This window comes from Nothobranchius furzeri, chromosome 11 (assembly GCF_043380555.1).
Source record: "Nothobranchius furzeri strain GRZ-AD chromosome 11, NfurGRZ-RIMD1, whole genome shotgun sequence".
In the NCBI taxonomy this organism is placed as follows: domain Eukaryota; kingdom Metazoa; phylum Chordata; class Actinopteri; order Cyprinodontiformes; family Nothobranchiidae; genus Nothobranchius; species Nothobranchius furzeri.
This window is the reverse complement of record NC_091751.1, coordinates 43,581,011-43,606,017: the sequence shown is the minus strand read 5'-3', so window position 1 is coordinate 43,606,017 and position 25,007 is coordinate 43,581,011. Positions and strand designations below refer to the sequence as shown.

The window sequence follows — 25,007 nt, the reverse complement described above, 5'->3', positions numbered from 1 at the left end:
CTGATTGGTCATAGCGCTGTCCAATTGCATGCGGAGACAGTTTGAAAGACAACAGCAGATTGTACTACTGCGCTCTGTCTATGGGTCATGGACAGACTTCTTAGTTGGTGAGGGGTTTTACATCAAACCTCAAATGTGTAACAAACCGTAAACAAAATGAAAAATTCATCCAGATTTAATTTTTGCAGTTCTGTTGCAAAATCCAATGAAGTCTCTGATTGTTTGCAATTTGACTTCACCAACCCCACCAAAATGGAATGCTCCTTTCTAAATCATAGATAAGATCCAGACTCCTGTGACATATTTATTTTGCAGGGAAATGATGGAACAAAAGCATTAAATGTCTCATTTTTGTTGTATTTTAACATGTTTTGTTGAGTCAAAATGTGCACTGACTGAAAATGCACCATGAGGTTCCATATCAGCTACAGATCCTAGTTAGCATGTTTCTGAACTTCATTCTTTTTTACATTTTTCAAAAAGCAGATATGCAAACATCATAATCATTTGTTTTATTACTTGTATTATTCCTGGCCTTGTGAAGTGAAAAGGACCTCTCCAGAGCGTTAGCTTCTGAATTCTACCGTGCGAACGAAACTGTTGAGTCACTCAGGCAAAAAGGGTTACAGCTGAATGGAGGACAGTGAGGGATGCTGAAGGATGGGCTTTGTTATGGACAAGCTCATCTGTTCTCTCAGACACTGAGATGCAGACACGTCTGGCCCCAGAATTCCTGAAGTGACAGGTAGTTCCAGCTGTCAAGTGCCTATGAGCAACCACTTACCACAGCGATCTTATTATTTATTTATTTTTGTCCAGTGATGCTCTGATGGTTCTATTTCATCCATGACACTTGTACCTTCAGCAGCTGCTGCTGTCTAGTGTTTAGGTTCATTTGGAAATGCAAATTAGAAACATGGCCGAAACATCTGCACACAGAATAATTAAAAACTAGTTTTGTTTGAAATCAAATAATTTCTTTTTCTTTTTCAGGGAATTGCTGGAAAATCCGGCCCCAGAGGGCAACGAGGTCCAACTGTAAGCAAATCATCTGTCTAACTAAACACACAAGCTGAAATCATAACAGTATTTGTGTTTACATGTTTTGTATATTTTCAAGCAGTTAACATCAATTTTATTCTTATTTGGATCTGATTTTACTCATGAAATTAATTTATGATTAACAAAGGGTCCCCGTGGAGGACGAGGAGCAAGAGGACCGACAGGAAAACCAGGTGCAAAGGTGAGATGATTAAATGTTTTAATTGAGAAACACAGATTTATTATGAATCCATTAACATTTATGGTTTTGTGAAACATCTAAATTTTTTTATGCAACTGGATTATGTCCATGTGTTACAGTCTGTGAGGTGTGAGAAAGTTTAAGATGCTTCTCTGTGGCTTTTCTTCCTCCACAGGGCACCTCCGGCAGCGATGGACCTCCTGGCCCACCCGGAGAGCGGGTTAGTGTTGGATTTTATTTCATCGTTATCTTGTGTTTTGTTCTTACTCTTTCTGCAGTGACAACAGAAAACACATCAGGAGCTGTATGTCTGAATCTAAAGTCAAAGTCAGTTGAAGGTCTTTGTTGCATCAAATTCCAACACACCAGAGGCTGAACTCAAGTTATTTATTGTTTATTTGTTTTTGCAAGATAACGTCATTGGGACTGGAGAAAAAGCTACATTTACTAACTTAATTGCAACCTAATTTCCAACTAAATTGTCATTTTGTCATATTTTTCTGATTTCTTTTTGCTGTTTAGGGACCGCAAGGACCACAGGGACCTGTCGGTTTCCCTGGACCCAAAGGACCAAATGTAAGTAGCTCCTGTCAAACTGTCAGTGAGCTTTTACTACCAATAACAAGGCTGACCCTCCTCTCATGAGCTTTTCAAATTGTTTTACATTTATGATGTTGTTGATTTCTGTCAAATTGTACTACGCCAGGGTCCAGCAGGTAAAGATGGGCTGCCCGGTCACCCTGGACAGAGGGGAGAAACGGTCAGTGTATAACTTTTTTAATAGAAATTCTGACTGTCATTCTGACTCCTGATACAGTTTAGATTAGTCACACACACACACACACGCACACACACACACACACACACACACACACACACACACACACACACACACACACACACACACACACACACACACACTCACACACACACGCACGGGTTTATCGTGTCTCGTGGGACACATGTCCAGGAGGTGAAATGTGAGGACTAAAGCTTTAGGTTTAAATCTGAGATATAGGCTCTATTTTAACTTACAAACATGTTTTTGGGACTAAAACTTTTGCAGAAAGTATTAGAAAACTCCAAGGAACTGAAAATGAAGCAATGACTCATTCAAACAATGAATATTGAACAACTGCAGGTACATCAAACAAAAACTACTCATTAAATGGCATGTAAAGGTGTATATTAAATCAGGTGATTAAAAAGGTTTGTGTACATACAAATGTGGTTTACAAATGTAGAAATGAAACTTTTAATTTCATGATCATAATTTTAAAAATATTCCCTAAATTAGACTATTTGTAAAGGAAACATTTGGAATGGGAGTCACACTACATAGTTATAGTGCATGTTATTTGACCTTGCAAAACCTTATTGATAGAATATTTTTGCTTTACTTCAATTTCACACAGATTGTCTAAAATGCTTTAATTATATACATTACACACAGTTCATTAGAGAGCATTAATAAATTATATACCATCAATAAAGCACTATTTCAACATCTCATCAGGGGGTAGGGAGCAGGGGTCTTCATAAGTAGTTTCTGCTCGTTAGGCAACAATAGGCAGCTACTGTTTATAAGCTTGACTATCCCAGAAGCAAAATGTCTTCAAGCAACGTCTTTGGATTACCGTGACCTGGATGACTCACAACCTTAACCATCACATTTTATATGAAATAGAGCAAAAATTTTTATGTTAATAAAATGAAAATTATTATGTTTACCTGAAAGCGCAGTTGTGTTTTTTATTTTATTTTTTTAAATGTCATTCGGTACCAGCAGAGACATATATAGGAATAATTATGCAACTTGATGCACGTTGATTATTGGTACATGTTTGTCTCAGATTTTCACTCATGTTTTTGAAACATTTCAGGGCTTCCAAGGAAAAAATGGACCCCCTGGACCCGTAGGAGTGGTTGGACCTCAGGTACAAATAAAACATTGTTTGTTTGTGTGTTAATTGTTCTTCCTCGGTGTGGATCTGTGGTTGTAGAGTCGGGACATTTCAAAGTTTCTCTGTGTACCAATAGCTCTTAATTAAAAAGACTGGTATGCAAAATCTTGCTACAAGTAGTTTTAAAACATTGTTGAATAACTCAATTCAATTCAATTGAGTCATTCATTTTTTTAAACACTGAACCTTTTTAACTTGAATCTTATTAAGTTGAATCTGAACTGGATAAAATTATTTTTGTCTTGAGGTTCACACTCAGGGCTGAAACGCAGTAATTACTAATGTTCTGTTCACATAAAAGAGTCAACATGAACACCTGGCTTATGGACAGTTCTATCTATTGTTGGTTCTGTGGTCTTTTGACAGGGACCGACTGGAGAGACAGGACCAAGTGGAGAGCGAGGACACCCTGGTTCCCCTGGTCCACCTGGAGAGCAAGGTTTACCAGGAGCTGCAGGAAAGGAGGGTGGAAAGGTGAAAATAAATGCATTTGTGATACCTGTTCATTTGTATCCATTAAAAATTTACACTACTGAACTTTCTTATTTTCTCTTATTTATTGACCTTGGCCAAGTCTCTTTCACATATTTTCTTTAAACTTTAAAAACTTTAAAAACTTTAAAAGTTGTTTCTTTATACAACCTGTGCAAATTCATGCCCATATTTCCATCAAATGCCATGCAAAAAAAAAGAAAACACACATTTTAAAATGTCTATTTTTAATTAAGGGAGATCCAGGTCTTCAGGGTCCTGGTGGCAAGGTGGGGCCTCCTGGCCTTAGAGGTTTCCAAGGGACAAGAGGTCTTCCAGGAGCTATGGTAACACTCTTTCCCATTTCACCACCTTCATTTATACGTATGAAGCATGCAAATTGACATCCTGGTTATCCTCTCAGTTGATTTTTAGCTCTAAACATCAGTTACCAGACTAACAACCTGCTGGTCAACCAAATGTCAGGCTTGAGAGTTGTTCATGATGAAATAGCGTACAACTGGCTCACATAAAACTATGAGAGGAGTAAGCAACAGAATATTGACAAGTACTAAAATTAAGTCAGTAGTTTTTAAGCAAGTTGCTGCAAAAAATGTGTCATCATTTCCACCAGTGCAAGTTTAGGCGGCCCTTATTTCATAGACTTGTGCAATTAATTAAAGTTGTGCAGGTGAATTTGTTTCATTTTAATGGATGTCTTCCACTTTCAAACATGTCATGTGACTATGTTACGTGTAAATTTTTCTTATTCTCCCCCAAAAAAGGGGAGAAAACAGTTGAAGGTGAGAGAAGAGGGCTATTAGAGGCTGCATGAGATCTGTGTGAGGGACTGTGACCAGAGCTCATTTCAAGGCTGACCATTAAGAGAGCATGCAACAGCGCAGAGCAGACTTATTACAGCCATTGTGTTTGTCCCATGTGTGCAGAGGGATGATGTTCCTTTAATAATGGAAGCACACACACCAAATACAGGCAAACACACACACACACACACACACACACACACACCCTTTCATGAGTCTATTGGGTTAGTGACAGCAAGTATAAATTTCTCCTTGTTTTTTATAAAACCCCCACACATACCCCCACAAATGCGTCCTTATCCCATCTTGAGAAAAAGGCACGGTGGTAATATTTGTGCCAAAAAATTACTTCATGAGCTCAGCATCGAAAAATGCTTCTAGCCTCTTACTGCACTGTGGAGAAATGAGCCAGAGAGGTGGGGAGCCTGCTTGGCAGCCTCTGCACCCCCTGGCTCTGCTGGATCCTGTAAATGAGTTTTTATAATAAAAGTCTTTAGCACCGTCAGTCAGCTGTGTTTTCCACATGCAGCCACAGCCTCCTTGTGCTGTGATTCAGCACGGCCATTGGCATTCAGAGGGCTGGAAACTCAAAGCGATGATAAGGGTTTACAGATAGATGGACTATAACTCAAAGTTGTGACTCACTGTGGGCTTTAGAACCTTTTCATCTCCCCTCTCTTTTCATATCCTTTGAAGCTTGTGTAATGACTTCTATCACATTCTTTATATGAATACGCTTACAGGTTCGGCTAGAACATCATTTATTAAACAACAGACACTTTACCTCTAATAGGGAACTGAGTTGCAGCCTAATGAAATGTTGGAAATACATAAATGTGTGTTTAATTGTGTTAATACTGAATTAGCACTCTGGTTTTTGGACCTTGGGCAAATTGCTCTCTGATTGAGGGTTTCTTGCTTTTGTTGTCATCAGATGTTTACAAACGTGATCTTTTGGCTATCTTGATGTAACTTTTCTGCCCCAGCATAAAAATAATCTACACATGATGGGATGGTTGAATTTTTCTTTTTCTTTTTTTTTTACATGCCTCAGGACAGATGAGAAAACGACTAGTTAGAGTAGAGCCAAGACCCCAAAAAAACCTGATTGTTGGTTTGTTAAAGTTAAAGTACCATTAGTCTTCAAACACATCTCAGTATTCGACCCATCCCCATGGGGAGCTGTGAGCTGCAGGTGTGTCCACGCTCGGGTACTATTTGATGGTTTAACTCCCCAGTTGAACCTCCTAACTGTGAAGCATTGGATCCCAAGTCTTCAGTATGACCCGACCGTGGATTTGAATCCACAATCTCTCAGTTCCAGGGTGGACTCTAATACTCTAATACCACTACTCCACTGAGCCCGTGAAACTGAATCTAAATCAGAATCATCTTTATTGTCATTGAACTAGCATCCTGGTACAAGGACATTTGACTTCACAGCACAACCTGACCAAGAGATACACACAAACATATCATCAAAACAGGTTCAGGCAGGCTGTGAAAGCAGCCACTTCACGGCACTCACGGGGGTGACTTCGGGAGGGAATAGGGAGATAAACAGGACCCTGATCCCAGCGGGGGAAGAGTTGGGGTTCAAGGGAAACACATCAAACATAAAAGCACATTTTTAGACCACAACATTAATGCACGAGTGGTGGATGGGGGAGGCAGGGATCTCCTTTGCACCAGGAGGGTTTGCACCCATCCAGCATGCAATCCAGTCTCCGCTGCTCCAAGGTGTGGAGGAGATTCAGAGAATAATTTTTACAGTTTTTACACAGTTTGCATAAGCTATTCTATAAATATACATATGTCCCCTTTGCAACTTCAGTTTGCTTTACTTTTCCTCTCATTCAGTTGTGTCTTATTTTCTCCAGTAGCCGTCTACTGGACCAGCTAGCCATCCAGTAGCCCTCCTCTAAGTGACTCTGCTAGAACCAGCTTTTTAGTCTTGTGACAGAAACAAGTGATCAGATTTATTGGAAAGTGCTAAATGCAGAGTGTTTTAAAGAAGCTTAAGCATTTTCTTCTGGCCTTTGAAACTCTGCAGCCAAAGACATGCATCATGAAGAAACATAGTGTGTCATCAGGTGGTTAAACACCTAAGGTGTATGTGCATGCCGCACAAAAACTGTGTGCAACAGAGAGTAAACTTAAAAAATGACCAATAAATCGGATTGTGTAAAAGCAAAATTTGTTGTCACTGACATGTGAAAGTGGAAAAAGTCCTGCCGACCACTGCAGGTATATTTTACAATGATATCCGTTACTTTGTCTTTTCTGAATTCCCTCCATTGTAAGTTGGTGTGCATACTTAATTATGGAGACACACGTATGGGCATTCATATGGCTATTTGACAGCTGCCATTGCTGCTTTTTGAATAGCTTTGAGAGGTGGTTCAGTGTGAGCAATATGTAACCCTCTCCTGTTCTCTGTTTCAGGGTCCAGCTGGCTTAAAGGGAGGAGAAGGGCCTCAGGGTCCCCCTGGCCCTGTTGTAAGTAACCTGTTACTATGGTTACCTCATCTCTAGCCACAGAGAGTGCAAGGAATAGTGACTTGTGTGTTTAGATAATTGAGCTGTGCATGCTGTGCGCAGCTTCATCTTCTGGCCATTCAGCAGCAAGTGTAATGTAAACTGCAGTGTTGAGAATAGCTGAGGGGAGTGTGGCGGTATGGAGGAAATCTATTCTTCCACAGATTTGAAATGTTACTTTAAATGTTTATTATTTTTGCTAATACTTTCTATGATGTCCTCTTATACATTAACGTAGTTTATGTGGAACACGAGGTCAGATGTTTTTAAACTTTATTTACAAACCAACTTTAACAGTGACATTTATTGTTAGAGATCACTGCAGCTCCTGAACGGCAGTAAATTCTTCTGTTTAGCTTAAAATCCATGGTCTACATATGTGTAAATCTGAGCTAGAGCTGCTGCTTTATTAGCCATGTTCTTAGCCATGAAATGTGACCTAATCGCTGCTTCACTGTCTAATCGAACAACAGCCAGTTTAATTCTTGTTGCTTGACTAGTCATGGGTGTTTTCTTCACAGTTGCTATAGCAACTGTTGTGGCAGATGGATAAATAGCCTTTCATTTGTCTACTTTTTAGAAGTCTTTTATGCAAGACCACTTGTGGAGAAAGGGTTAGGGTTACCGACCTATTTGGCATTAATCAATGCATATGATAGCTTCAATATTAGAATATATGATGTACATTTGGTTACCATCAGACTGTGTTTTTGACTATTAAAGAGGAGTAGGAGGGGCAGAGTTATCCAATAATAAGTGGGATGCTTTTTGTTCCTGCCTTAGTCTCCAACCTCTCAGTTAAATATAAAGACAGCAAAAAATAGAGATTTTTGTTTCCTTATTTGACTGACAGGTAGCTTTGAACTGGCTGTCATTTTGTTCGAGCGTTAAACGCAGGCTCGCGATAATTGCCCCATGCTCACCAGCAGCGACGGAGCAACGCTATAGATGACAGCAGATATGCAGGGCAGGGATGAAAAGATGATGAAAGAAAGAAGCCTTTGAACGAGCGAATCCATTTCCTCTGCGAAGTGAGACAGTTTTCCTAAATTGGCTTGAAAAGTGAACCGTTTCCTGGATTCAGGTGATGGGCTGTTATGGTAATGTTTGAAAAAATAAATAAATAAAGAAGGCAGTATGCGGCGGGCACACACACGAGATATCTGATATTTTCCTCCATCGATTTCCTGCCAGAGATCAAGCCGCCGTTGTGCAATTGTAAAATGTGTGTGTGTGTGTGTGTTCCTTTTTCATTGTCTTTTTAGAGGCTTGTGTATCAGAAGGAGGCGGACCGAGAAAGATTACCACAAAAAAAAAAAGAATGAAACAAGTTGTGTGTGTGTGTGTGTGTGTGTGTGTGTGTGTGTGTGTGCGTGCGTGCGTGCGTGCGTGCGTGCGTGCGTGCGTGCGTGTGTGTGTGTGTGTGTGTGTGTGTGTGTGTGTGTGTGTGTGTTTAAGCACATGCTGCTACTGCTGTTGTTGTTTCTGGGCAAACAATCAAATGTGTGGGAAGAAAATGTGAATAAAACAAAGGGAAGAATAGTAAACTATATTCTGTCAAACGTACTCCGGTGGAGGATTATATCTGTGTGTGTTAGTCCTGGTGGGCAGATTGGCAGGTTTTGGGTGACAGTTTGAAGCATCGTGTGTGTCATGAAATAGATCAGGCATGATGTGAGGATGCCAGGTGCACGGCAGCTCACATCAGCAGCTGATTCAGTGAGCAAAAGTGTGAATGGGCTGGTTGTTTTTGCCTGTTTATGTACAAATTGTATTTTGTTTACTTATAAAAGCAGCCCAAGACTTTCCCTGTGACACAATGACCAATGATCATAAAAATGGTGGTGTTTAAGGCCTCCTATTTAGTGATGAGCTTCCACCTTAGAAAAGTCATAACACAAAAGTAAGACAATGCTGATGATGGAAAAGATTGCCCAGACCTTATAATGCCTTGCCAGAGGAAGTTAGTTTGCTCCTGTTAGTCAGGAAAACAACTGAAGATGTCAACTAGATGCTGTTGAAAACACCTGACAGGGTTTTATGCATTATTGGTCTAGACAGTAAATTTGTAGTAAAACTGAAATTTCACCTAGGAGCAGAATAAAAAGCTTTACAGGAATTAGATTTAGATTTATTCAAAATGTACATGACAACTTCAATGTGTGTTTTCACCTGGATTTGTTTTGGGGTGTTTTTCAGTTCATTTCATCTGAATAGAAAGTATGTTAAAAGTAGAAAAATATATAAAACAATTAAAACATTATTTCTGATTATAATCAGTCACTCTGAGTTTTTCATGCAGGCTGTACATGAAAATAGTCTCCTACACCTACCTCCTGAATTAGCTTCTGATAAAAAACAGACAGATCTACATCACTGTCACTTAAATTTCAGCATCAAATGTTTACATCCAGGAAACAGCAGACAATGTCTCGGCTAATAGAAGCTAGCCATTAGCATTAGCAGCTCCACCACATGGCAGAAGCTCCTCCAGGCTTGTGTTATTTGTAAAGCTAAAGTATCAATGTCGCAAAGTGGTAAAGTCACATGCCGTTGTCCAATACGGAGCGAGATGACCAAACATCAGGAAATAAGACTTCAAGTCCTGTCGTCTGAAGTTCAGCTGTGATAAGGAAACTTTTAGGTCTGAGAAATGGTTCACCGTTATATTTCCCCCAAGTACGACTGGCAAGGAATTAATTCCTATAGACCACAAATGTGTTGGTTAAACGACTAAAACCCTCCATTAAATAACAGGGTTTACAGACCTTGTCGTCATTCTAAATTATTATTTCTATTGGAATTATTCAATGTGTGTGTGTGTGTGTGTGTGGGTGTGTGTGTGTGTGTGTACTTGTCTATACATCAGAGTGAGAACCAATGACAAACTTTTCACCTGTAAACTGAGAAAATTAGTAGCAAAGTGAGAACATTTTGCCTGCTCCTCACTTTGGTACAATGTTACAGGGTTGTACTCATTAGCTTTAGAGGTCTGGTGTGAATTGTTTTAGGGTTAGGCGCAATCCAGTCACTAAAATAAATGGAAGTCAATGACAGTCCTCAAAATGAATGTAAGATGAGAATGTGTGTGTATTACATACTGAGGACCATTTGACCATTTTCCCTACAAAGTGAGGACATTTTATTGGGTCCTCACTTTTTTTTTAGAAGCTTACCAGAAGCTTACTATACCAGTTAGAGGTATGGTGTGAATTAAGTTTTAGTTAAGGTTAGGGTTAGGAATAGATCAGCAATGGTTAAGGTTAGAGTTGGGGAGTTGGGGTATAGCAATAACTGATGGTGTTTGATGACAGGGTTCTCCTGGTGAGAGAGGTCCGGCTGGTCCTGGAGGTCCTATTGGTCAGACAGGACGGAATGGTCCACAAGGACCACCTGGTCCTGCTGGAGAGAAAGGCGGTCCTGTAAGTTTATTTATTTATTTCTAAACATTATTTTCCAACATTGCATTTGTGCATTGTTGTCAAATTGTGACTAATGTTATTCATAGGGAGAGAAAGGTCCCATGGGTCCAGCTGGTCGTGATGGGATTCAAGGCCCGGTAGGTCTTCCTGGTCCAGCTGGTGCTCAGGGTCCCCCTGGAGAGGACGGTGACAAGGTAAAGAATAATACCTGCTGTGTGAATACCAAAAAAGAAGAGACAGAAGGAGAGAAAATCTAGTTTTTAGAACTACCGCTTGTTTTCAAGAGCGAGCTGCTGCTGGAGGACCATGAGGAGGTATTTGAGCTTCTTAGTTTATAGCAGCCTGGAGGGGGGTGGGTGGGCGTGGCCAGCGCCAGCTTGTTTATAAACTGACAGAGCCCTGTAACCATTCAGTCTGGATGTTCTTGAAAATGTCTAGAATAAAAATTCTGAAATTGTTTTATGTGAGAGGGATTTTGTACAAAAAGCTTCATAAAGATGTTTTGTATTAACCCTAGACGTAAATCAAATCAACTTTATTTATAAACCCTTTCACATGCCCAAAACGGACAAACAAAGCGCTTGTTACGTATTGTAACAAGCAACAATGGATGAAGAAATCCACTGAAAAAGCTCGTTTCGACAAGGCAAGGTAACTCCATGTGCTTTCCAGGAGCAAGATCATCAGGAACACAAAAGATTAAAATCAACGTGACATCATAAAACAGCAGATTATAAAGCCGCATTTAAAAATACACAAATACAATTAGATGTAAGAAATAAAATAAAGAGGCTACGTTAAAGACAGCAGTTACAGTGCAGAGATTGCAGCATAAGAAACATGAATTCAAAGGCAGATGTATAAATGAATATTTTCTAATTTGATTGAAAAGCCACTAGATTTGGGGCGCATTTGAGGTCACGAGGACGGTGATTCCATCTGTATGCTGCATAGTAGCTAAAAGCAGATTCACCTTGTTTAAGTTCTGACCCAAGGTTCTACCAGCTGACTGCTTCCAAAAGTTATCAGAGCCCTGCTGGGTTTACATACTGCAAAGAGATCCAACATGTATTTTGGCCCATGCCATTGAGTGATTTATAAACATGTAGTAGCACTTTGAAATTGATTCTGTGGTTTATTTGTAGTCAGTGCAGAGATTTCAGAACAGGAATGATGTGCTCGGTTCTCATGGTTTGTGTTAAGACTAGCAGCAGCGTATACATAAAATGTTTACCCCTAGGCCAGTAAGTCTCACTCACTGAATCACTAATCTGCATTTCTACATCTGCAACCATCATACCTTCCTGTTCCAAGTCACGTCTCCCATCGAACCTTTTTGTCAATCATTCTGCAGATGAGGTGAGACAGAGAGCCAATCAATTAATTGAAAACACTTGCCCAAGGTCTTTCTGGGCCAATCAAATTAGAATCCCTTGAGAAAGATTCACTGGCCAATCAGGATAAAGGTGACATTTGAAGATATAGGACTTGGACCAAATATGGGAGGGAAAAGCTTTTAAAGATGTTGAAGAGGAATATGACAGATTTGTGTGTGTGTGTGTGTGTGTGTGTGTGTGTGTGTGTGTGTGTGTGTGTGTGTGTGTGTGTGTGTGTGTGTGTGTGTGTGTGTGTGTGTGTGTGTGTGTGTGTGTGTGTAGGGAGAAGTTGGTGGACCTGGACAGAAGGGCAGCAAAGGAGACAAGGGTGAATCTGTGAGTCTTTTTCTCATCTAATTTCATTTTTAGTTAAGGCTTTTTTTTATAAACTGATCTAATTGATCAACTCAATGAATTAATAATGAGACCAGCGTTCATTAAGCCTTAACTGCATAGATTATTTGTTTTAAGCATAAATAGCAATTAGCTGTTTTCATTTTTCAAGTAGAACAAAGGTGCTGGTTAAGAGTTAATATTTAGATGTTTCCATTCATTTGCATTAGTTTTAGGTTGAGATTATTGATAATAATTAGATTTAGCAGTTATTGTTTTCCATAATTCTGCATAAACAGCTTCTTTTTCGTACTTCATGACATCATCCTATTTATCCCTAGGGTCCACCGGGTCCAACAGGTGTCCAGGGCGTGGTTGGAGCTCCTGGTCCAGCTGTAAGTATCAGCTTCTTAAACCATCTGATATGAAAATTTCCCCATAAAATACAAATAAACCTTCTATTATTGACTTGAACGTTTATTAATGTCCTTCTCAGTGAGGAAAAATACATGATTTAAATCCTAGACATCACCCGAACATCGGTATTCACCCCAAATATATTTTTCTTTTTATATAAAAGGCTTTAAGCTTTTATTTGAGACATCTTGAATTTTTAATGCATTTTTATTTACATAAGAATGTGTTGCTTGCTTAATCTTATCCTCGAGCCTCAAGGAGAAGCGATGAATTATGCACCCAGGTGTGGAATGTTTTTTTCTAGTCAAGGCCTCATGGAGCCTGTGGAGATGTGTATCAAACAACCACTGGAACATGTGACCTGATGATCCCAGCCTGTTTGATTAAATACACATATGTTCATTCTATGGTCATCTTACATGTTTTTCTTCTGATACAAGTTATCCAAAAATTTAAAGACGGTTTGTTTTAATACAATAACCCCATACTATCACCATACTTGTGAGTAAATGGGGATAAAATGACTTGATGAGAAAATAAATCACACATTTTCTAAGCTGTTTTTGTTTGTTTACAGAATAAAATAATATTTCCACTAGATTTAGCAGCGTCTGTGTCAGATAGACTTATTCTCTTTTCCTTCTTGACTTGATATTTTAATACAGATTCAAAAATGTGCTGCAAGAACTTTAAAAAAACAGATCACATTCAGAATGCTAGATAATATATTGTTGGGATTTTAATAAATATTCAAGATAATTCATTGTGATTGCACAAGTGTACAATGAAATAAACATTCACCAGCAGCTATTTTCAAAAGTTGAATCTATTTCAGCAGGCAGTCAGTAACTGTTGAGGGTTTGATATTATTTTATAATTATTAATTTGTTTTATTTAGTTTAAAAGCTCATTTTTATTAGTCCACAAAATTATGAAAAAATGCTTAAAATGGAAAACAAGATTTGCTGGGACTAGTAGGGCAATTTTTTAAATAAGTAATTTTATTTCCCAAATCAGCAGATCACATATCAGTAAGGATGGGTGCAAGCCTTTTGGAATCCTTTATTTGTTTCTGCTCCTCCAAAAACACAGGTTCATATTTATTTATTTTTTTAAATTTATTTTAACTTATATTTTTCTTCCCAGGAGGATAAACTGCTTGAGATGTGGCATCTCGTTTTCGAGCAGGTCCTCCTACCATACAACAAGTAAAGAATAAGAAGGCAAAGTCCTTAAACCAAAGCAAATTAAGAAAAAATAAATAATAATAATAATAACACTTGCTGTGGCTTACCCCATGTATATGTAGGCATACTTGTAACAACAAATATAAAATACACATACACATCCATTAACAGATAAAAATTTAACAATAGAGAAACAACATAAATTGAGTGCGGCCACCATATTAAACACAATAGGCAAAACAATTACAAGTTGTCATCACATGCTCATAAATGGAATTACGAAATATACGAAAAGATTAAATAGATCTTAAGTTAGCAGGTAATGTATTCCAATCTTGAGGAGACCTCTTTTTGCCATTGCAATGCCGCATCGTTTTTGCAAGATTTTTATTGTGGCGATCAAGTCAAACATTTTTCTGTCACTGTGAGTCCACATTTTAATTAAACGTCTTCTATTTACAAAACAACCACATGATGTGCCTACCAGCTGCCATTCCTATCCTCACCCTAGTTCATTCAGCACGATTACCAGCTGAATTTTAGTGCAGAACATCCTCCGCTCAGAGAGAAAGTCCTGTTCCTGCTGGAACTGACGACCAGAAGGAGCCTAATGATTGCTAGAAATAATAATAAGGCCTAACCAGCCACTTTAACAAAAAATCTACCATTTGCAGGGCTCTGTGGGGGCTGGGCAAGTCCTGGTGAGACGAACTGCTGTAAGCAGGTTGAGCACCCGCATTGAAAATTAACTTATTTTACAGCTGTTTATCCTGGAGAGTCCGTTTGCTTATTCATGTCTCCACGACTGAATCCTGACTCATGCTGTGTTGTCTCGACATAATTAGCTCTCCTTTGTTAACAAGGATGTAAAAATAAGACTTTTAGATTTGTCTCCATATGCTGTAGGACCAGATTAAAAATCGAGTAAAAATGTAAATTTTAGGGGAAATTAGGCACCAGACCTGAAAAGATTTTTTTTTCACAAGCATTCTGAGTGTTTTGAAGAGAAGACTAAGCTCAAATGTCAAGTTTGCTGACAAATCTTCAGACTCTGGCGGGCATCTGTGGGCAGAAATAAATGGTAGTTAAAGATAAGCCATTCACAAAAAATAAAAAATGCATTTCATTTAAATAATGAATTAGTAGAAAAAGAAAATACTCAAACATAGCTGATGTGCCTTAAGTAGAGGAAACAATTACAAGACAAGTATTTCTACACAAAGCAAAGTTTTCTATGACTTTCTTATTCCTAAAGCATTTTTACTGAAGAAAAACAGTTTTTACATGTAGACAAAATGCAGCATTTTATTAAAAAACTTATAAAACAAGTCTTGTTATTAGATTATAGCTTCAATTTACTTTTTACAGCTTTACGATCCAAAAACTTTGTAGAATTTGTTTTTATTTTTGTAAATGTTCCTGGAAAATGCATGTGTAAACAATAATAAAGTTACTCCTCTTTTTTAATAACAGGAGAATCCCATATTCATTATTTTACTAAAGATTCAAATATGAAATTAAATTCATTTGAATTCTTGTCAAAAGAACAAACTCTACTGGATGGTTGTGCAACTGCTCACAAGTGAATTGGTGGCATTGACAGTCACATGCTTGCCTCCATGTTGTGACAGTTCCTCTAAGAGTCTCCATCAAACCGTTTCACTTACGTCAACGAAAATAGCGATTAGTTGTGCACGCTGTTCTACAACGAATAACAAATTAGGACAGCATATAAATCCAAGCTCTCCAGCTTTGGACACATCTCTGCTTCCTGTCTCCCTTGAGGAGATAAGATATGTGACTTTGTTTTGTCTCAAAAGCTTAAGTCCACCTTGTCTTTTCCTTGGAAAGCTCTGCTTGTGTCACCCATAATCACCTAACGTTTCCTTCTAAACTGATCTGCATTCAGCAGCAGTTCCCGAGGCTCCCTACTTGTCCCAGGGCTCAGCGAGCGCTCCTCAAGCACTTTCAAGTGCTGACACGTGTTTGAACAGAAAACTCACAGTCTGTCAGCACTTCACTCTTTCCCCACAGTCTCTTCGTTCTATCCTCTGTAGCTCAGTGCACCTCTGCCTTCACAGAAGTCAGCATTTTTCACATACACTGTTTACTGTGACCCTGTGGCAATGCATTACTGTATCCTGCCTTTGCTGATGAGAGTCTCTGTTAGGATATCGGAGTTTTCCCCTCAGGTAGCACAGCAGAGCCGTGCTTCCGGCTGGAGTTTGCCTCACACTTGTTTTGGTGTTTTATTCTGCAAACAAACCGACTTCATGCAGCTAGACACGGTGCTCAAAATGGCTTCTGAGGGCAAATTCCAGCTCATGAGTTAACCCCGATGCTGGCTTTTGACCTCTGCAACATGAGGACCTGGACAAGTTCTATTCCCTCACAAAATCAAGGAAAAACAAACAAATTAATGAAACAGAAATAATAACAAGCAAATATCAGCTTCAGATTTGAGATATTCAACAAAATAAATGTCCGAATTTGTCCGTGGAATCAGTCTCTGCTAGGTGAACTTACTTCACAACCTTGAAGGTGATTAAGGCACGAACAAAGAATGCATGCCAGCATTTGAGGAGTTGTATTTGCTGAACCCTGACTTTGCACAGGGCAGCGATGGTGAAGCAGGGCCAAGAGGACAGCAGGGCATGTTCGGTCAGAAAGGAGACGAAGGACCCAGAGGTTTTCCAGGACTACCAGGACCCGTCGGACTGCAGGTATGCCTTTTTTACCCTCATTTCCATTTGTTTGCTTTTGTTTTGTAAACTCGCACCAAATGTCGCCCCATGGGTGTGAGTGTTACTTTCTGTCTGTCTGAGCCATCCAGAGCAGTAGAATTACCTCCTCCCTCCTTAAACCCTCCAACATTTCATTTCCATTATTTATATTACATCAAAACAAAGGCTGTTTTATTTATGTGGTTCTGACTCCTGACAGTACTTTGTTTAAATCCTGGGTAAATAATGCTTTTCCCCTCAAGGACTTTCTCTGCTATAGACCGTTCCACAAATCCATCACTGTCTCTCACGTTTGATGTTTTTCTGCTGCATTTGTGGTAGGTGTGGTGTGTGTGTGTGTGTGTGTGTGTGTGTGTGGGGGGGGGGGGGGGGTTACATTCAGACTGCATTAATGTCACATGGTAAATGACCCTCCTGCAGTGCCCTCAGACCTACATCATCTGTATTTGTTCAGATGTTCTAAATACGGTCTAGTTCAATTATTTTTCCCAATATGAGTTTATTTCTAAGAGATTCTCAGCCACTGCAGCGTTTGCATGTTGAAGGTAATGGGAGAGAGCGATCTGAAGGCTTTCATCGATAACTGATTCACAGTTTGGCTTTCCAGCTTGACACATCGATCCATATTTTTCATTGCAGCAGCTCATCGATTTCCCCTGTGATCATCAGAGAACCAAAGAAACATTTGTCCATTTGGAAACGAAAAAAGAAAATCCTAAAGGGCCATGGAATGCGTGGACATTTTTAGACCAGTTAAAGTTTTGGGAAACCAAGATTAATGTTTTCATATTTTTTGTCCTTCGATTTTTATTATGGTAGAGCTTATAAACCAGAAAGAGATTTGGGTTAGGGTTAAAGTAACTAATGTACGTTCATGAAGGGAAAGACCATTTGTCCTAATTTATGAATGCAATGTCCCAGTTTTACTTCTAAAACTTATTCCTTTAGTGAAAATTAAGATTTTGTTTGTTTTCCTTTCCTTTACTTTCTGAATTTATTTATTTCACAATGAACATAATAAAAAGCAGGGTATATTTTAGATGGTTTGTTAAAGCAAAAAGGTTTTAACCCTCCCACTGTTTTATTGGGTGACCCCGCGAGGAAAGTTGACCATTGTTGGGGTTATTAGGAGCGAACAATTAGTAAGCTTCAACTTACTTTTGGATTCTTCAATAAATTCTGTAAATATGGGAATATTTACTGATTTATTAATTAATTAAGATATTCTTAGATATACGGGGCACCATTCCCCTTTAACCGGGGAAAAATTGAATCCAAAACTCTTATCAGTCTTTCTTGAAGTTCGTAGAATCCTTGGAGCAGAGACTTCTCTTCGACACAACAAAGCTACTGGACACAAAAATCTGAATTTTATAACATTTAATTAACAATTTGTCAAATGAATAAACAGTGGAATAGATGAATAATAACCGTGTGATATGATTGAAGATGGATGTGTTTGCATGTGATGGAGGATGTATGAATGGGGTCCTTTGTTCTCACAAAGGAGTAGTGTGTATGTGTGTGTGTGTGTGTGCGTGTGTATGGATTCAAAATGGAGTCTTGAATACAAGATGGCTGACCCCTTTGTCTGGCTAAAGTGTGGGTGGCAACTTGCACTTTAACTTCCAAAGCACTTAGAATCAGTAGTAACTTAACCTTAAATCACTCAAAACATTTCAAAAGATCATGAAACAACACAAAAGATTAATCACAAATTAATATCTTTTAGTTTCAGCCTGGCCATGACAGAAACCATTTTAAGATACCAAACAATGATCAATAAGCAGTTTATTCTTTCAAAATGACCCGACGGACGTGTTTGGGACGAAAGAGGAAAACACGAAGCTACTTTTTAAGCAATAGACGCGGTTTATTGCTTATTTGAGACTATAGAGGAAACGGGAGAAGGAAAGAATGAGAGAAAAAAATGAGTTTTCTGATCACCAAAGCAGCAAGGCGTCCCCCGCTGTTATGACTTGACGGTTCTCCGTTTTTCTCCGCAGTTTCCAGCGTCATCCGTCGGTTTGATGCTTTCTCCGTTGTTTGGCGTTCACGAGTGTTTCTCCACGGGCTGGACAGAGACAGCAAAGTTTCTTTCTGTGCTGAGTTATAACTTACAGCGTGCTTGATGGAGTTGTTGCTTTCCTCCGCAGTTCTGTGTCCTCAAACATCAGCTGGAGGGGAGCAGAAACGAGCAGATCTGATGGGCTTGCAGTTTAGTTTCCAGCAGTTCCGTGGGCTCAACGTGGGCACTTAGAGCTTCCGCGTGCTCAAGGGAGTCGGAGCGTTGACAAGCGTGTCCTTACCGCCAGGTATCCTGGGCAAAAGAACGAGGATTCTTTGTCTCTGCTGAAGATTTATGGTCTTAGTTCGCGGGAAAAGCTCCACGGCTTCCCGCACATGCGCAGAACGTGTTTCTGGTACTAGGCGGTGACGTCATCACAATGCTTCCGTGTGCAAAGCATCATGGGAAATGAAGTTTCTTGGCGCTGATGTGATTATTTGCTTTTCAGAGCAATTTAAGCACAGTCATTTTGGAGAAAATCACTGCATAGTAATTTCCTCATGAGGTCAGACCCTCAACATTCCCCCTTTTGGTTTCGGGGATCGCGCCCAAAGCTCGATCGTCGGAAGCACAGATGGGTTTGTTCCTCATGAACGTAGGTCGACTTGATTGTCGGAAGCACAGGTGGGTTTGTCCCTTAGGACGTTGGTCTCCTTGGACGCCTTTGTCTTTGGTCTTTGTCTTGGATCCTGGCGCCTTTGGTCTTTGATCCTGGTCAGGCACAAAGAGGATAGGAAACGGGATAGTCCCCAACGCGCATAACGAGAAGAAGCCACTCACGCAGGTGGTACGCAATGATGATGTCGTCCATGCGAGAGGTAGTAGTGTAGAAGGAGGAAGGTCGGTGGGCGGTTAACTCCACGAGTGGACACAAAGGCATCTCACCGCCGGCCATACAGTTCAGTTTATGGAGCACGCGGTGATGTACGAGGTCCATAGTTCGCAAACGCGCATTGACCTATGTGGTCCCAAGATTCCCCCCTTTTTGGTCCAAAGGGTGGATCAGGACAGTCTTTGGGCTAAAACAAGGACCATAAAACTAAGAGGTACTACAATGTGCTGGTGCGTCAGACAGAGTCATTGACAGACTGAGCTGGGCCGGCACATAACCACTAGTTAATATGTGACCAAGTAAGAAACAAAAATACAGAAAACCCAAAAAAAAACCATGTAACATATAACATCCAAGAAAATTCATAGCAACCTTGAGGTCTCATAAAATACATTCTTAGGTCATACATTCAGTGTGTAGCTTATAAAGAATGTGACATACTGCAACATTCAGATAAATATGTGAGGTAGACTAAAATGAGAACTACTCTTAGGTTTACAGAATAACAAAGAAAATGTTGCTCACCCCCTTTAGACAGGTGTGGTACATTCACGCTTGGAGTCTCCCAGAACGCAGTTACGAGGCACACCGTAGGTGAGCAAGTGCATCTTATCTTGGAGTTTCTTAACACGCTTGTAGGCGGAATAAGCAATCACGGCCGTGATGAGCCATTCCATCCCCAGGGCGACCAATGTGCAGATTAAAGTCGTATAATCTGTGTCAATGTAGCGTCTTGGGCGTCAAAGTAAGTTCACGCGGGTTTTGTGTGAACTCAGCAAATTTGGTTCCTTCAATCAGTAATTGTTGGTCAATTTCTAAATCGATGGTAAAGTTATAACCCTGGAAAGCGTCCATGATCTCAATCTCCGAATCATGCTGTTCGAGGTTGAGGTGATGGAGTGCCAGGTTTTTAGTTCAAGGTGGAAATGCCTACCGTCCTTTCAAATACCAATGTTCAGCATCGACCTAAACTTATAGATGTGAGGTGTCACAATTATGGGAACGTTTAACAGGAAACCGAGTTCTAATTTTTTTCCAACGTGAATGGGCATTGCACTACTTAGGCTGTACGCTAGGTGGATTTGTGAAAGGTGCACAGTAGAGGGGTAGCAGCTGTCAAGCTAACTTTGAGCAGGTCCAGTGGTACCAAGTACGGGGAAATACGACTTTCAACCAAGCTGTCCAGCGTGGAACTTACTTCCCTGAGCAGGTCCTACATCAAATCTCTCACCACTCGTGTGTACACAATATCCTGAGGTATGGTTTCAGACAAAGTCTTGATTGCACGTAGAGATTCATTAATCAGAGCCTAGAATAGGTACCAGAGCACCCTGTAAGGTTTTAGTAGGTACATCCTGTTAGCGGTCTAGGAAGGAGTTTCTCTTGGTTAGTGAAAGTGACGGCGGGGGGGGGGGGGGGGGGGGGCCTGGTTCTTTGTCGGTTAGTACATGTTAGTGGGTTAAACGTGCACTTCCCCCCCTTTTCCATTTCCATGCATAGAACTATGTAGCGACTACGTCTACCTCCTGCGGGGAGTCTGGTCTCTGTACCCGCGGGGATGGTTTGACGTAGGGTTTGATTTGGTTTGCATGCACCCATTTGTAGACAGGCTCCTGTCTCGCTTTGGTGATGCGTAACCTGTATGCAACTGGAGAGAGTTTTGCCACGATCTCAAATGGTCCTGACCAGCAGGGCAGGAACTTCTTAGGTTTGCGTGCCGGTTGGGCGAACCGAAAGTAGAATACTTTGTCACCCACCTCGTATTCGCGGCTGGTTGTCTTTTGGTCGTAGTAGGCTTTAGCGCCTTCTACGTTGGTCTCCAGTTTCTTCTGAGCGTGCGCGAACGTAGCTCTGAGGTGTGTTTTCAAGTCTGCCACATACTGATGAGCGGTATAGGCAGTGGCAACACTGACATCCTCTGGGTGATACAGGAGGTGCAGTGGTAGAGTCATTAGTCTGCCGGTCATCATCTCAAAGGGCGTAACCCCAGTGGATCGCTGTGGAGTGGACCGTATGGCCATCAGGACCAGAGGGAGCTTGACGTCCCAGTCCTTCCCAGTGGAGCAGACGTACTTTTTGAGCATAGAGACGACCGTGCGGTTCATCCGTTCGACCTGTCCGGATGACTGTGGGTGATAGGGGAGGTGGAATCTCACTTCCACTCCCAGAAGTTCAAACAGGGACGTCATTACACTGGATGTGAAATGAGTTCCTCGGTCAGAGTCAATGCAGAGTGGAAGTCCCCATCGACTGAAAACGTGGTTAATCAGCAGTACAGCGGTTGTGACAGCTGTATCGTTTGGCGCTGGAAGGCATTCCACCCACTTTGTGAAACTGCAAGTTACAGTTAGCATATATTTGTTTCCTCTTGCCGATTTAGGAACCGGTCCAACCCAGTCGATCTGCAGGTGGGACCAAGGGAAGGTTATTCCCCTGCGTTGCAGTGGTGCTCTAGCAAGCGGCTGGGAGGGTTGAAACTGGGCACAGATGAGGCAGCCTTGGACATAGCTGTGTACATCCTTGGACATCGATGGCCAATATGCTACTTCTGTCAGTGACGCGAGGGTAGCTTTTATTCCGCGGTGACCTCCAACCGGAGTGTCGTGGGCGTAGGCAAGCATCACTCCTCTGTGGTCGAGTGGAACAACCCAGCGCGGCGGGCTGTGATCGTCACGTATGTAAACTAACAAATCGTTTTGTAGTTTCAGATGCGCGAGTTGACGATGCAGGGTTACCAAATCTCGGCTTGCGCCAGTAGGTGGTGACGGTTGTTTAGACATCGGGCCCTTTTGGAGAAGCTCGCGGATGAGCTTCAGGTCAGGATCTTGTTCCTGCATGGTGACTAGGTCCGCGTCGTCTGGTTGTCTGCCTAGAAACACGGGTACCCCAACGTTCTGAGGTTCGTCTGCCTGTTTAGCATGGCGACGAGTAATCGCGCAGACCTCGTGAACGGCCTTGGGTGGAAGCCACTCGTCTTTGAATTCCCAGCAGGTTCCCTGGTCAGCACCGAGCTTAGCAAGGCGGTCAGCTTCGTCATTACCATCTTTCTCTGGACCTAGGGTCCTGGAGTGACCTTTGACCTTTTTCCAGTAGACCATTATGCCTTTCTCAGTGGTGAGCAGATCACACGCTAGGAATAACTCCGAGTGTTTCACGTCTCTGTTCCTGGCGTTTTTCATGTTGTTCTCCTTCCACATGGGGAAGTGAGAGATGAAGCTGTGTCTAGCGTAGTTTGAATCAGAGCAAAGGACGATTTGAGTGATGTCCAAGGCTGCCGCCTGCTGGAGGGTTATCAACACTGCAGCAATTTCGGCGTACTGACTAGACTTTTGGCCCAACCGGTAGTGATTTGGTTGCTTAGTGTCACAGTCCACCCAAACGACTCCAACCCCGGCACGGAGCTGGCCTTCGTGAAGGTAGGCGCATCCGTCAGTGTAAACTTTCGGAAGCCCTTGGCAAACATTCTCATCAAAGTAGCGATGATTGGATGCGGTTGGGTAGACTGCGGCAGGTGTGTCCAGGGGGGCCATGACGGAGTCAGAGTCACAGTGCTGGCAGCCTGCTAGCCCTTGTCCTAGTGCTAGCTTGGTGTTCTGACCATACTTGACCTCAATGTTGTATCCTTGGAGCACCATCATCCACGTCGCAATGCGGCTGTTTGACACTCTTCCTTCGCGCAGACGCTGGCTGTTTAGGAAGGTGACGGGCTGATGACACGTTTCAATGATCACTTTCTGTCCACCGATGTAACTACGAAAGTGTTCGACGGCCCAGACTGTAGAGAGGAGAGCTCTCTCGCAGTCTGAGAACTGGAGTTCCACCTTGCTCAGAGGCTTGCTGGCGTATGCCACAACTCTCATGTCCTGATCGTGTTTCTGCTTCAAAGCAGCGCTCAGGCAGTGAGAGGAGAAAGTAGCCTCTATGTAGAACTCTTTATCCTTGTCTGGGTAAGCCAGACAGGGTGCGGATGCCAACTTCTGTTTTAGGAACTGGAAGGAGAGTTCTTGGGGTCTGTCCCACACGAAAGGTGTGTCGTTCCGAAGCAGCTCAGTGAGGGGCCTCGCTGTTTCAGCGTACTCCTCAATGAACTGTCTGGAGTAGTTGCAGACTCCGAGGAAGCTCCTGAGTTCAGTCAGATTAGCTGGGGCTTTGATGTCCTGAATGGCTCTAATGCGTCCCGCTTGGGGCTCGACTCCATTAGGGCCAACCAGCAGTCCAACATACTCCACTTTGGTTCGACACCACTGTCCCTTGAGAATCGCCAATTTAGCTCCGGCGTCAGCGAGCTGTTGCAGCACGTGACGGAGTTCGGCCAGGTGCTCCTCGAAGGTTCGACTCCTCATCAAGATGTCATCGACATATATGAGGTTCCCTCTGGAAGCAGCATCTGACATGGCTTTGTGGAGGAAGATGTTGAACTCGGCAGGTGAGTCAGAGTAGCCAAAGGGGCAGCGAATCCAAGTATATTGGCGATTTCCAAAGGAGAAAGCCAGCTTATACTGGTCCGCCGGCTCAACCTTCATGGTCCAGAAGCCGTTGGCTACGTCAACCGTAGAGAAGAAACGAGCATCTCTGACTCTGGCTAGCTCCTGATCTAAATGGATCATAGGCCACCTGGAGAGAGGTACTTGTTTGTTCAGTGCACGATAGTCTATGGTGAGACGCCATTTCCCAGTCGGTTTCAGAACCGGCCAGATGGGAGAGTTGTAAGTGGAGTTACACTCTCTGATGATGTTTTTCTCCTTCAGCTGATCGAGGATCTCCTGGATCGACTCATAAGCAGCGAGGGGAATCTTGTACTGACGTACAAAAGTAGGAGGGGCATTCGGGTTCGTCGGAATGCGAACCGTGTGCAGGTTTGTGAGTCCACAGTCCAGGGAGTCCCTGGATAAGATGGACTGAAACTCATAGAACAGGCTTCTAAGCGCTGCTCTCTGCTCCTCTGACTCCAGCGCATCCGCTTTGTCAAGCTGCTGGCTGACTTCGGCCTCGAAGCCGTCATAAGGTTCAGAGGAGGAGGGTCTCTGGTGTTCCGGGCTTTCAACCGGTGACTCAGAGGGTTGAGTATTTATTGCAAAAACCGTTAGACACTGACCGCTGTCAGTATCTAAGGTTGCACTGCAAATGGGTTCCTTAGGAAGGGCTTCATGCCGCTTGATGGTAATCATTTGTGAAGGGAAAGTACTGAATGTGTCTGCACCAACCTGTCTGTCGTTCAAGAACAACGGAAGTTGTCCGATCACGGGGACTGAAAGTTCAAAGTCATGGAATGAGCTATCTATCAGCATGCCCAAGGGCTTTCCTGCCGGCAGGTGGATAGGACTCTGGGTCGGATTTTCGACCAACAAGTACGCAGAACGATTGTTCAGCTCCAAGAGTGGCGTGCCACAGACGGCTAAGTTGAGCTCCAAGAAGTGTGGTGATGGCTGGAAGAAGGCCTGTGTGCCTGGCAGCTTCTGATGCTTCATCAGAGTCAGACGAACAGGCACTCCTTTGACCAGTGGGGGCAGAACCGTGCTGGCCTCAACCACTGCACGGCAGGCCTGTGGAATGGTCTGTCCGGACAGCAAGTGTTCACGGCCTTCTGA

At 41.9% G+C, this 25,007-nt stretch overlaps 1 protein-coding gene across 1 annotated transcript in view; it reads left to right on the top strand.

Moving 5' to 3' along the window:
- Nucleotides 1-25,007, top strand: part of LOC107383561 (collagen alpha-1(XI) chain) — a 103,665-nt gene that overhangs the window by 56,973 nt on the left and 21,685 nt on the right. Inside the window, exons 33-46 of the mRNA XM_015956284.3 lie at nt 994-1,038; nt 1,190-1,243; nt 1,419-1,463; nt 1,766-1,819; nt 1,950-2,003; nt 3,127-3,180; nt 3,574-3,681; nt 3,936-4,025; nt 6,948-7,001; nt 10,355-10,462; nt 10,549-10,656; nt 12,121-12,174; nt 12,513-12,566; nt 16,391-16,498. Of these exons, the coding sequence (XP_015811770.1) occupies nt 994-1,038; nt 1,190-1,243; nt 1,419-1,463; nt 1,766-1,819; nt 1,950-2,003; nt 3,127-3,180; nt 3,574-3,681; nt 3,936-4,025; nt 6,948-7,001; nt 10,355-10,462; nt 10,549-10,656; nt 12,121-12,174; nt 12,513-12,566; nt 16,391-16,498 (990 nt within the window). The remainder of the gene's footprint in view (nt 1-993; nt 1,039-1,189; nt 1,244-1,418; nt 1,464-1,765; nt 1,820-1,949; nt 2,004-3,126; nt 3,181-3,573; nt 3,682-3,935; nt 4,026-6,947; nt 7,002-10,354; nt 10,463-10,548; nt 10,657-12,120; nt 12,175-12,512; nt 12,567-16,390; nt 16,499-25,007) is intronic.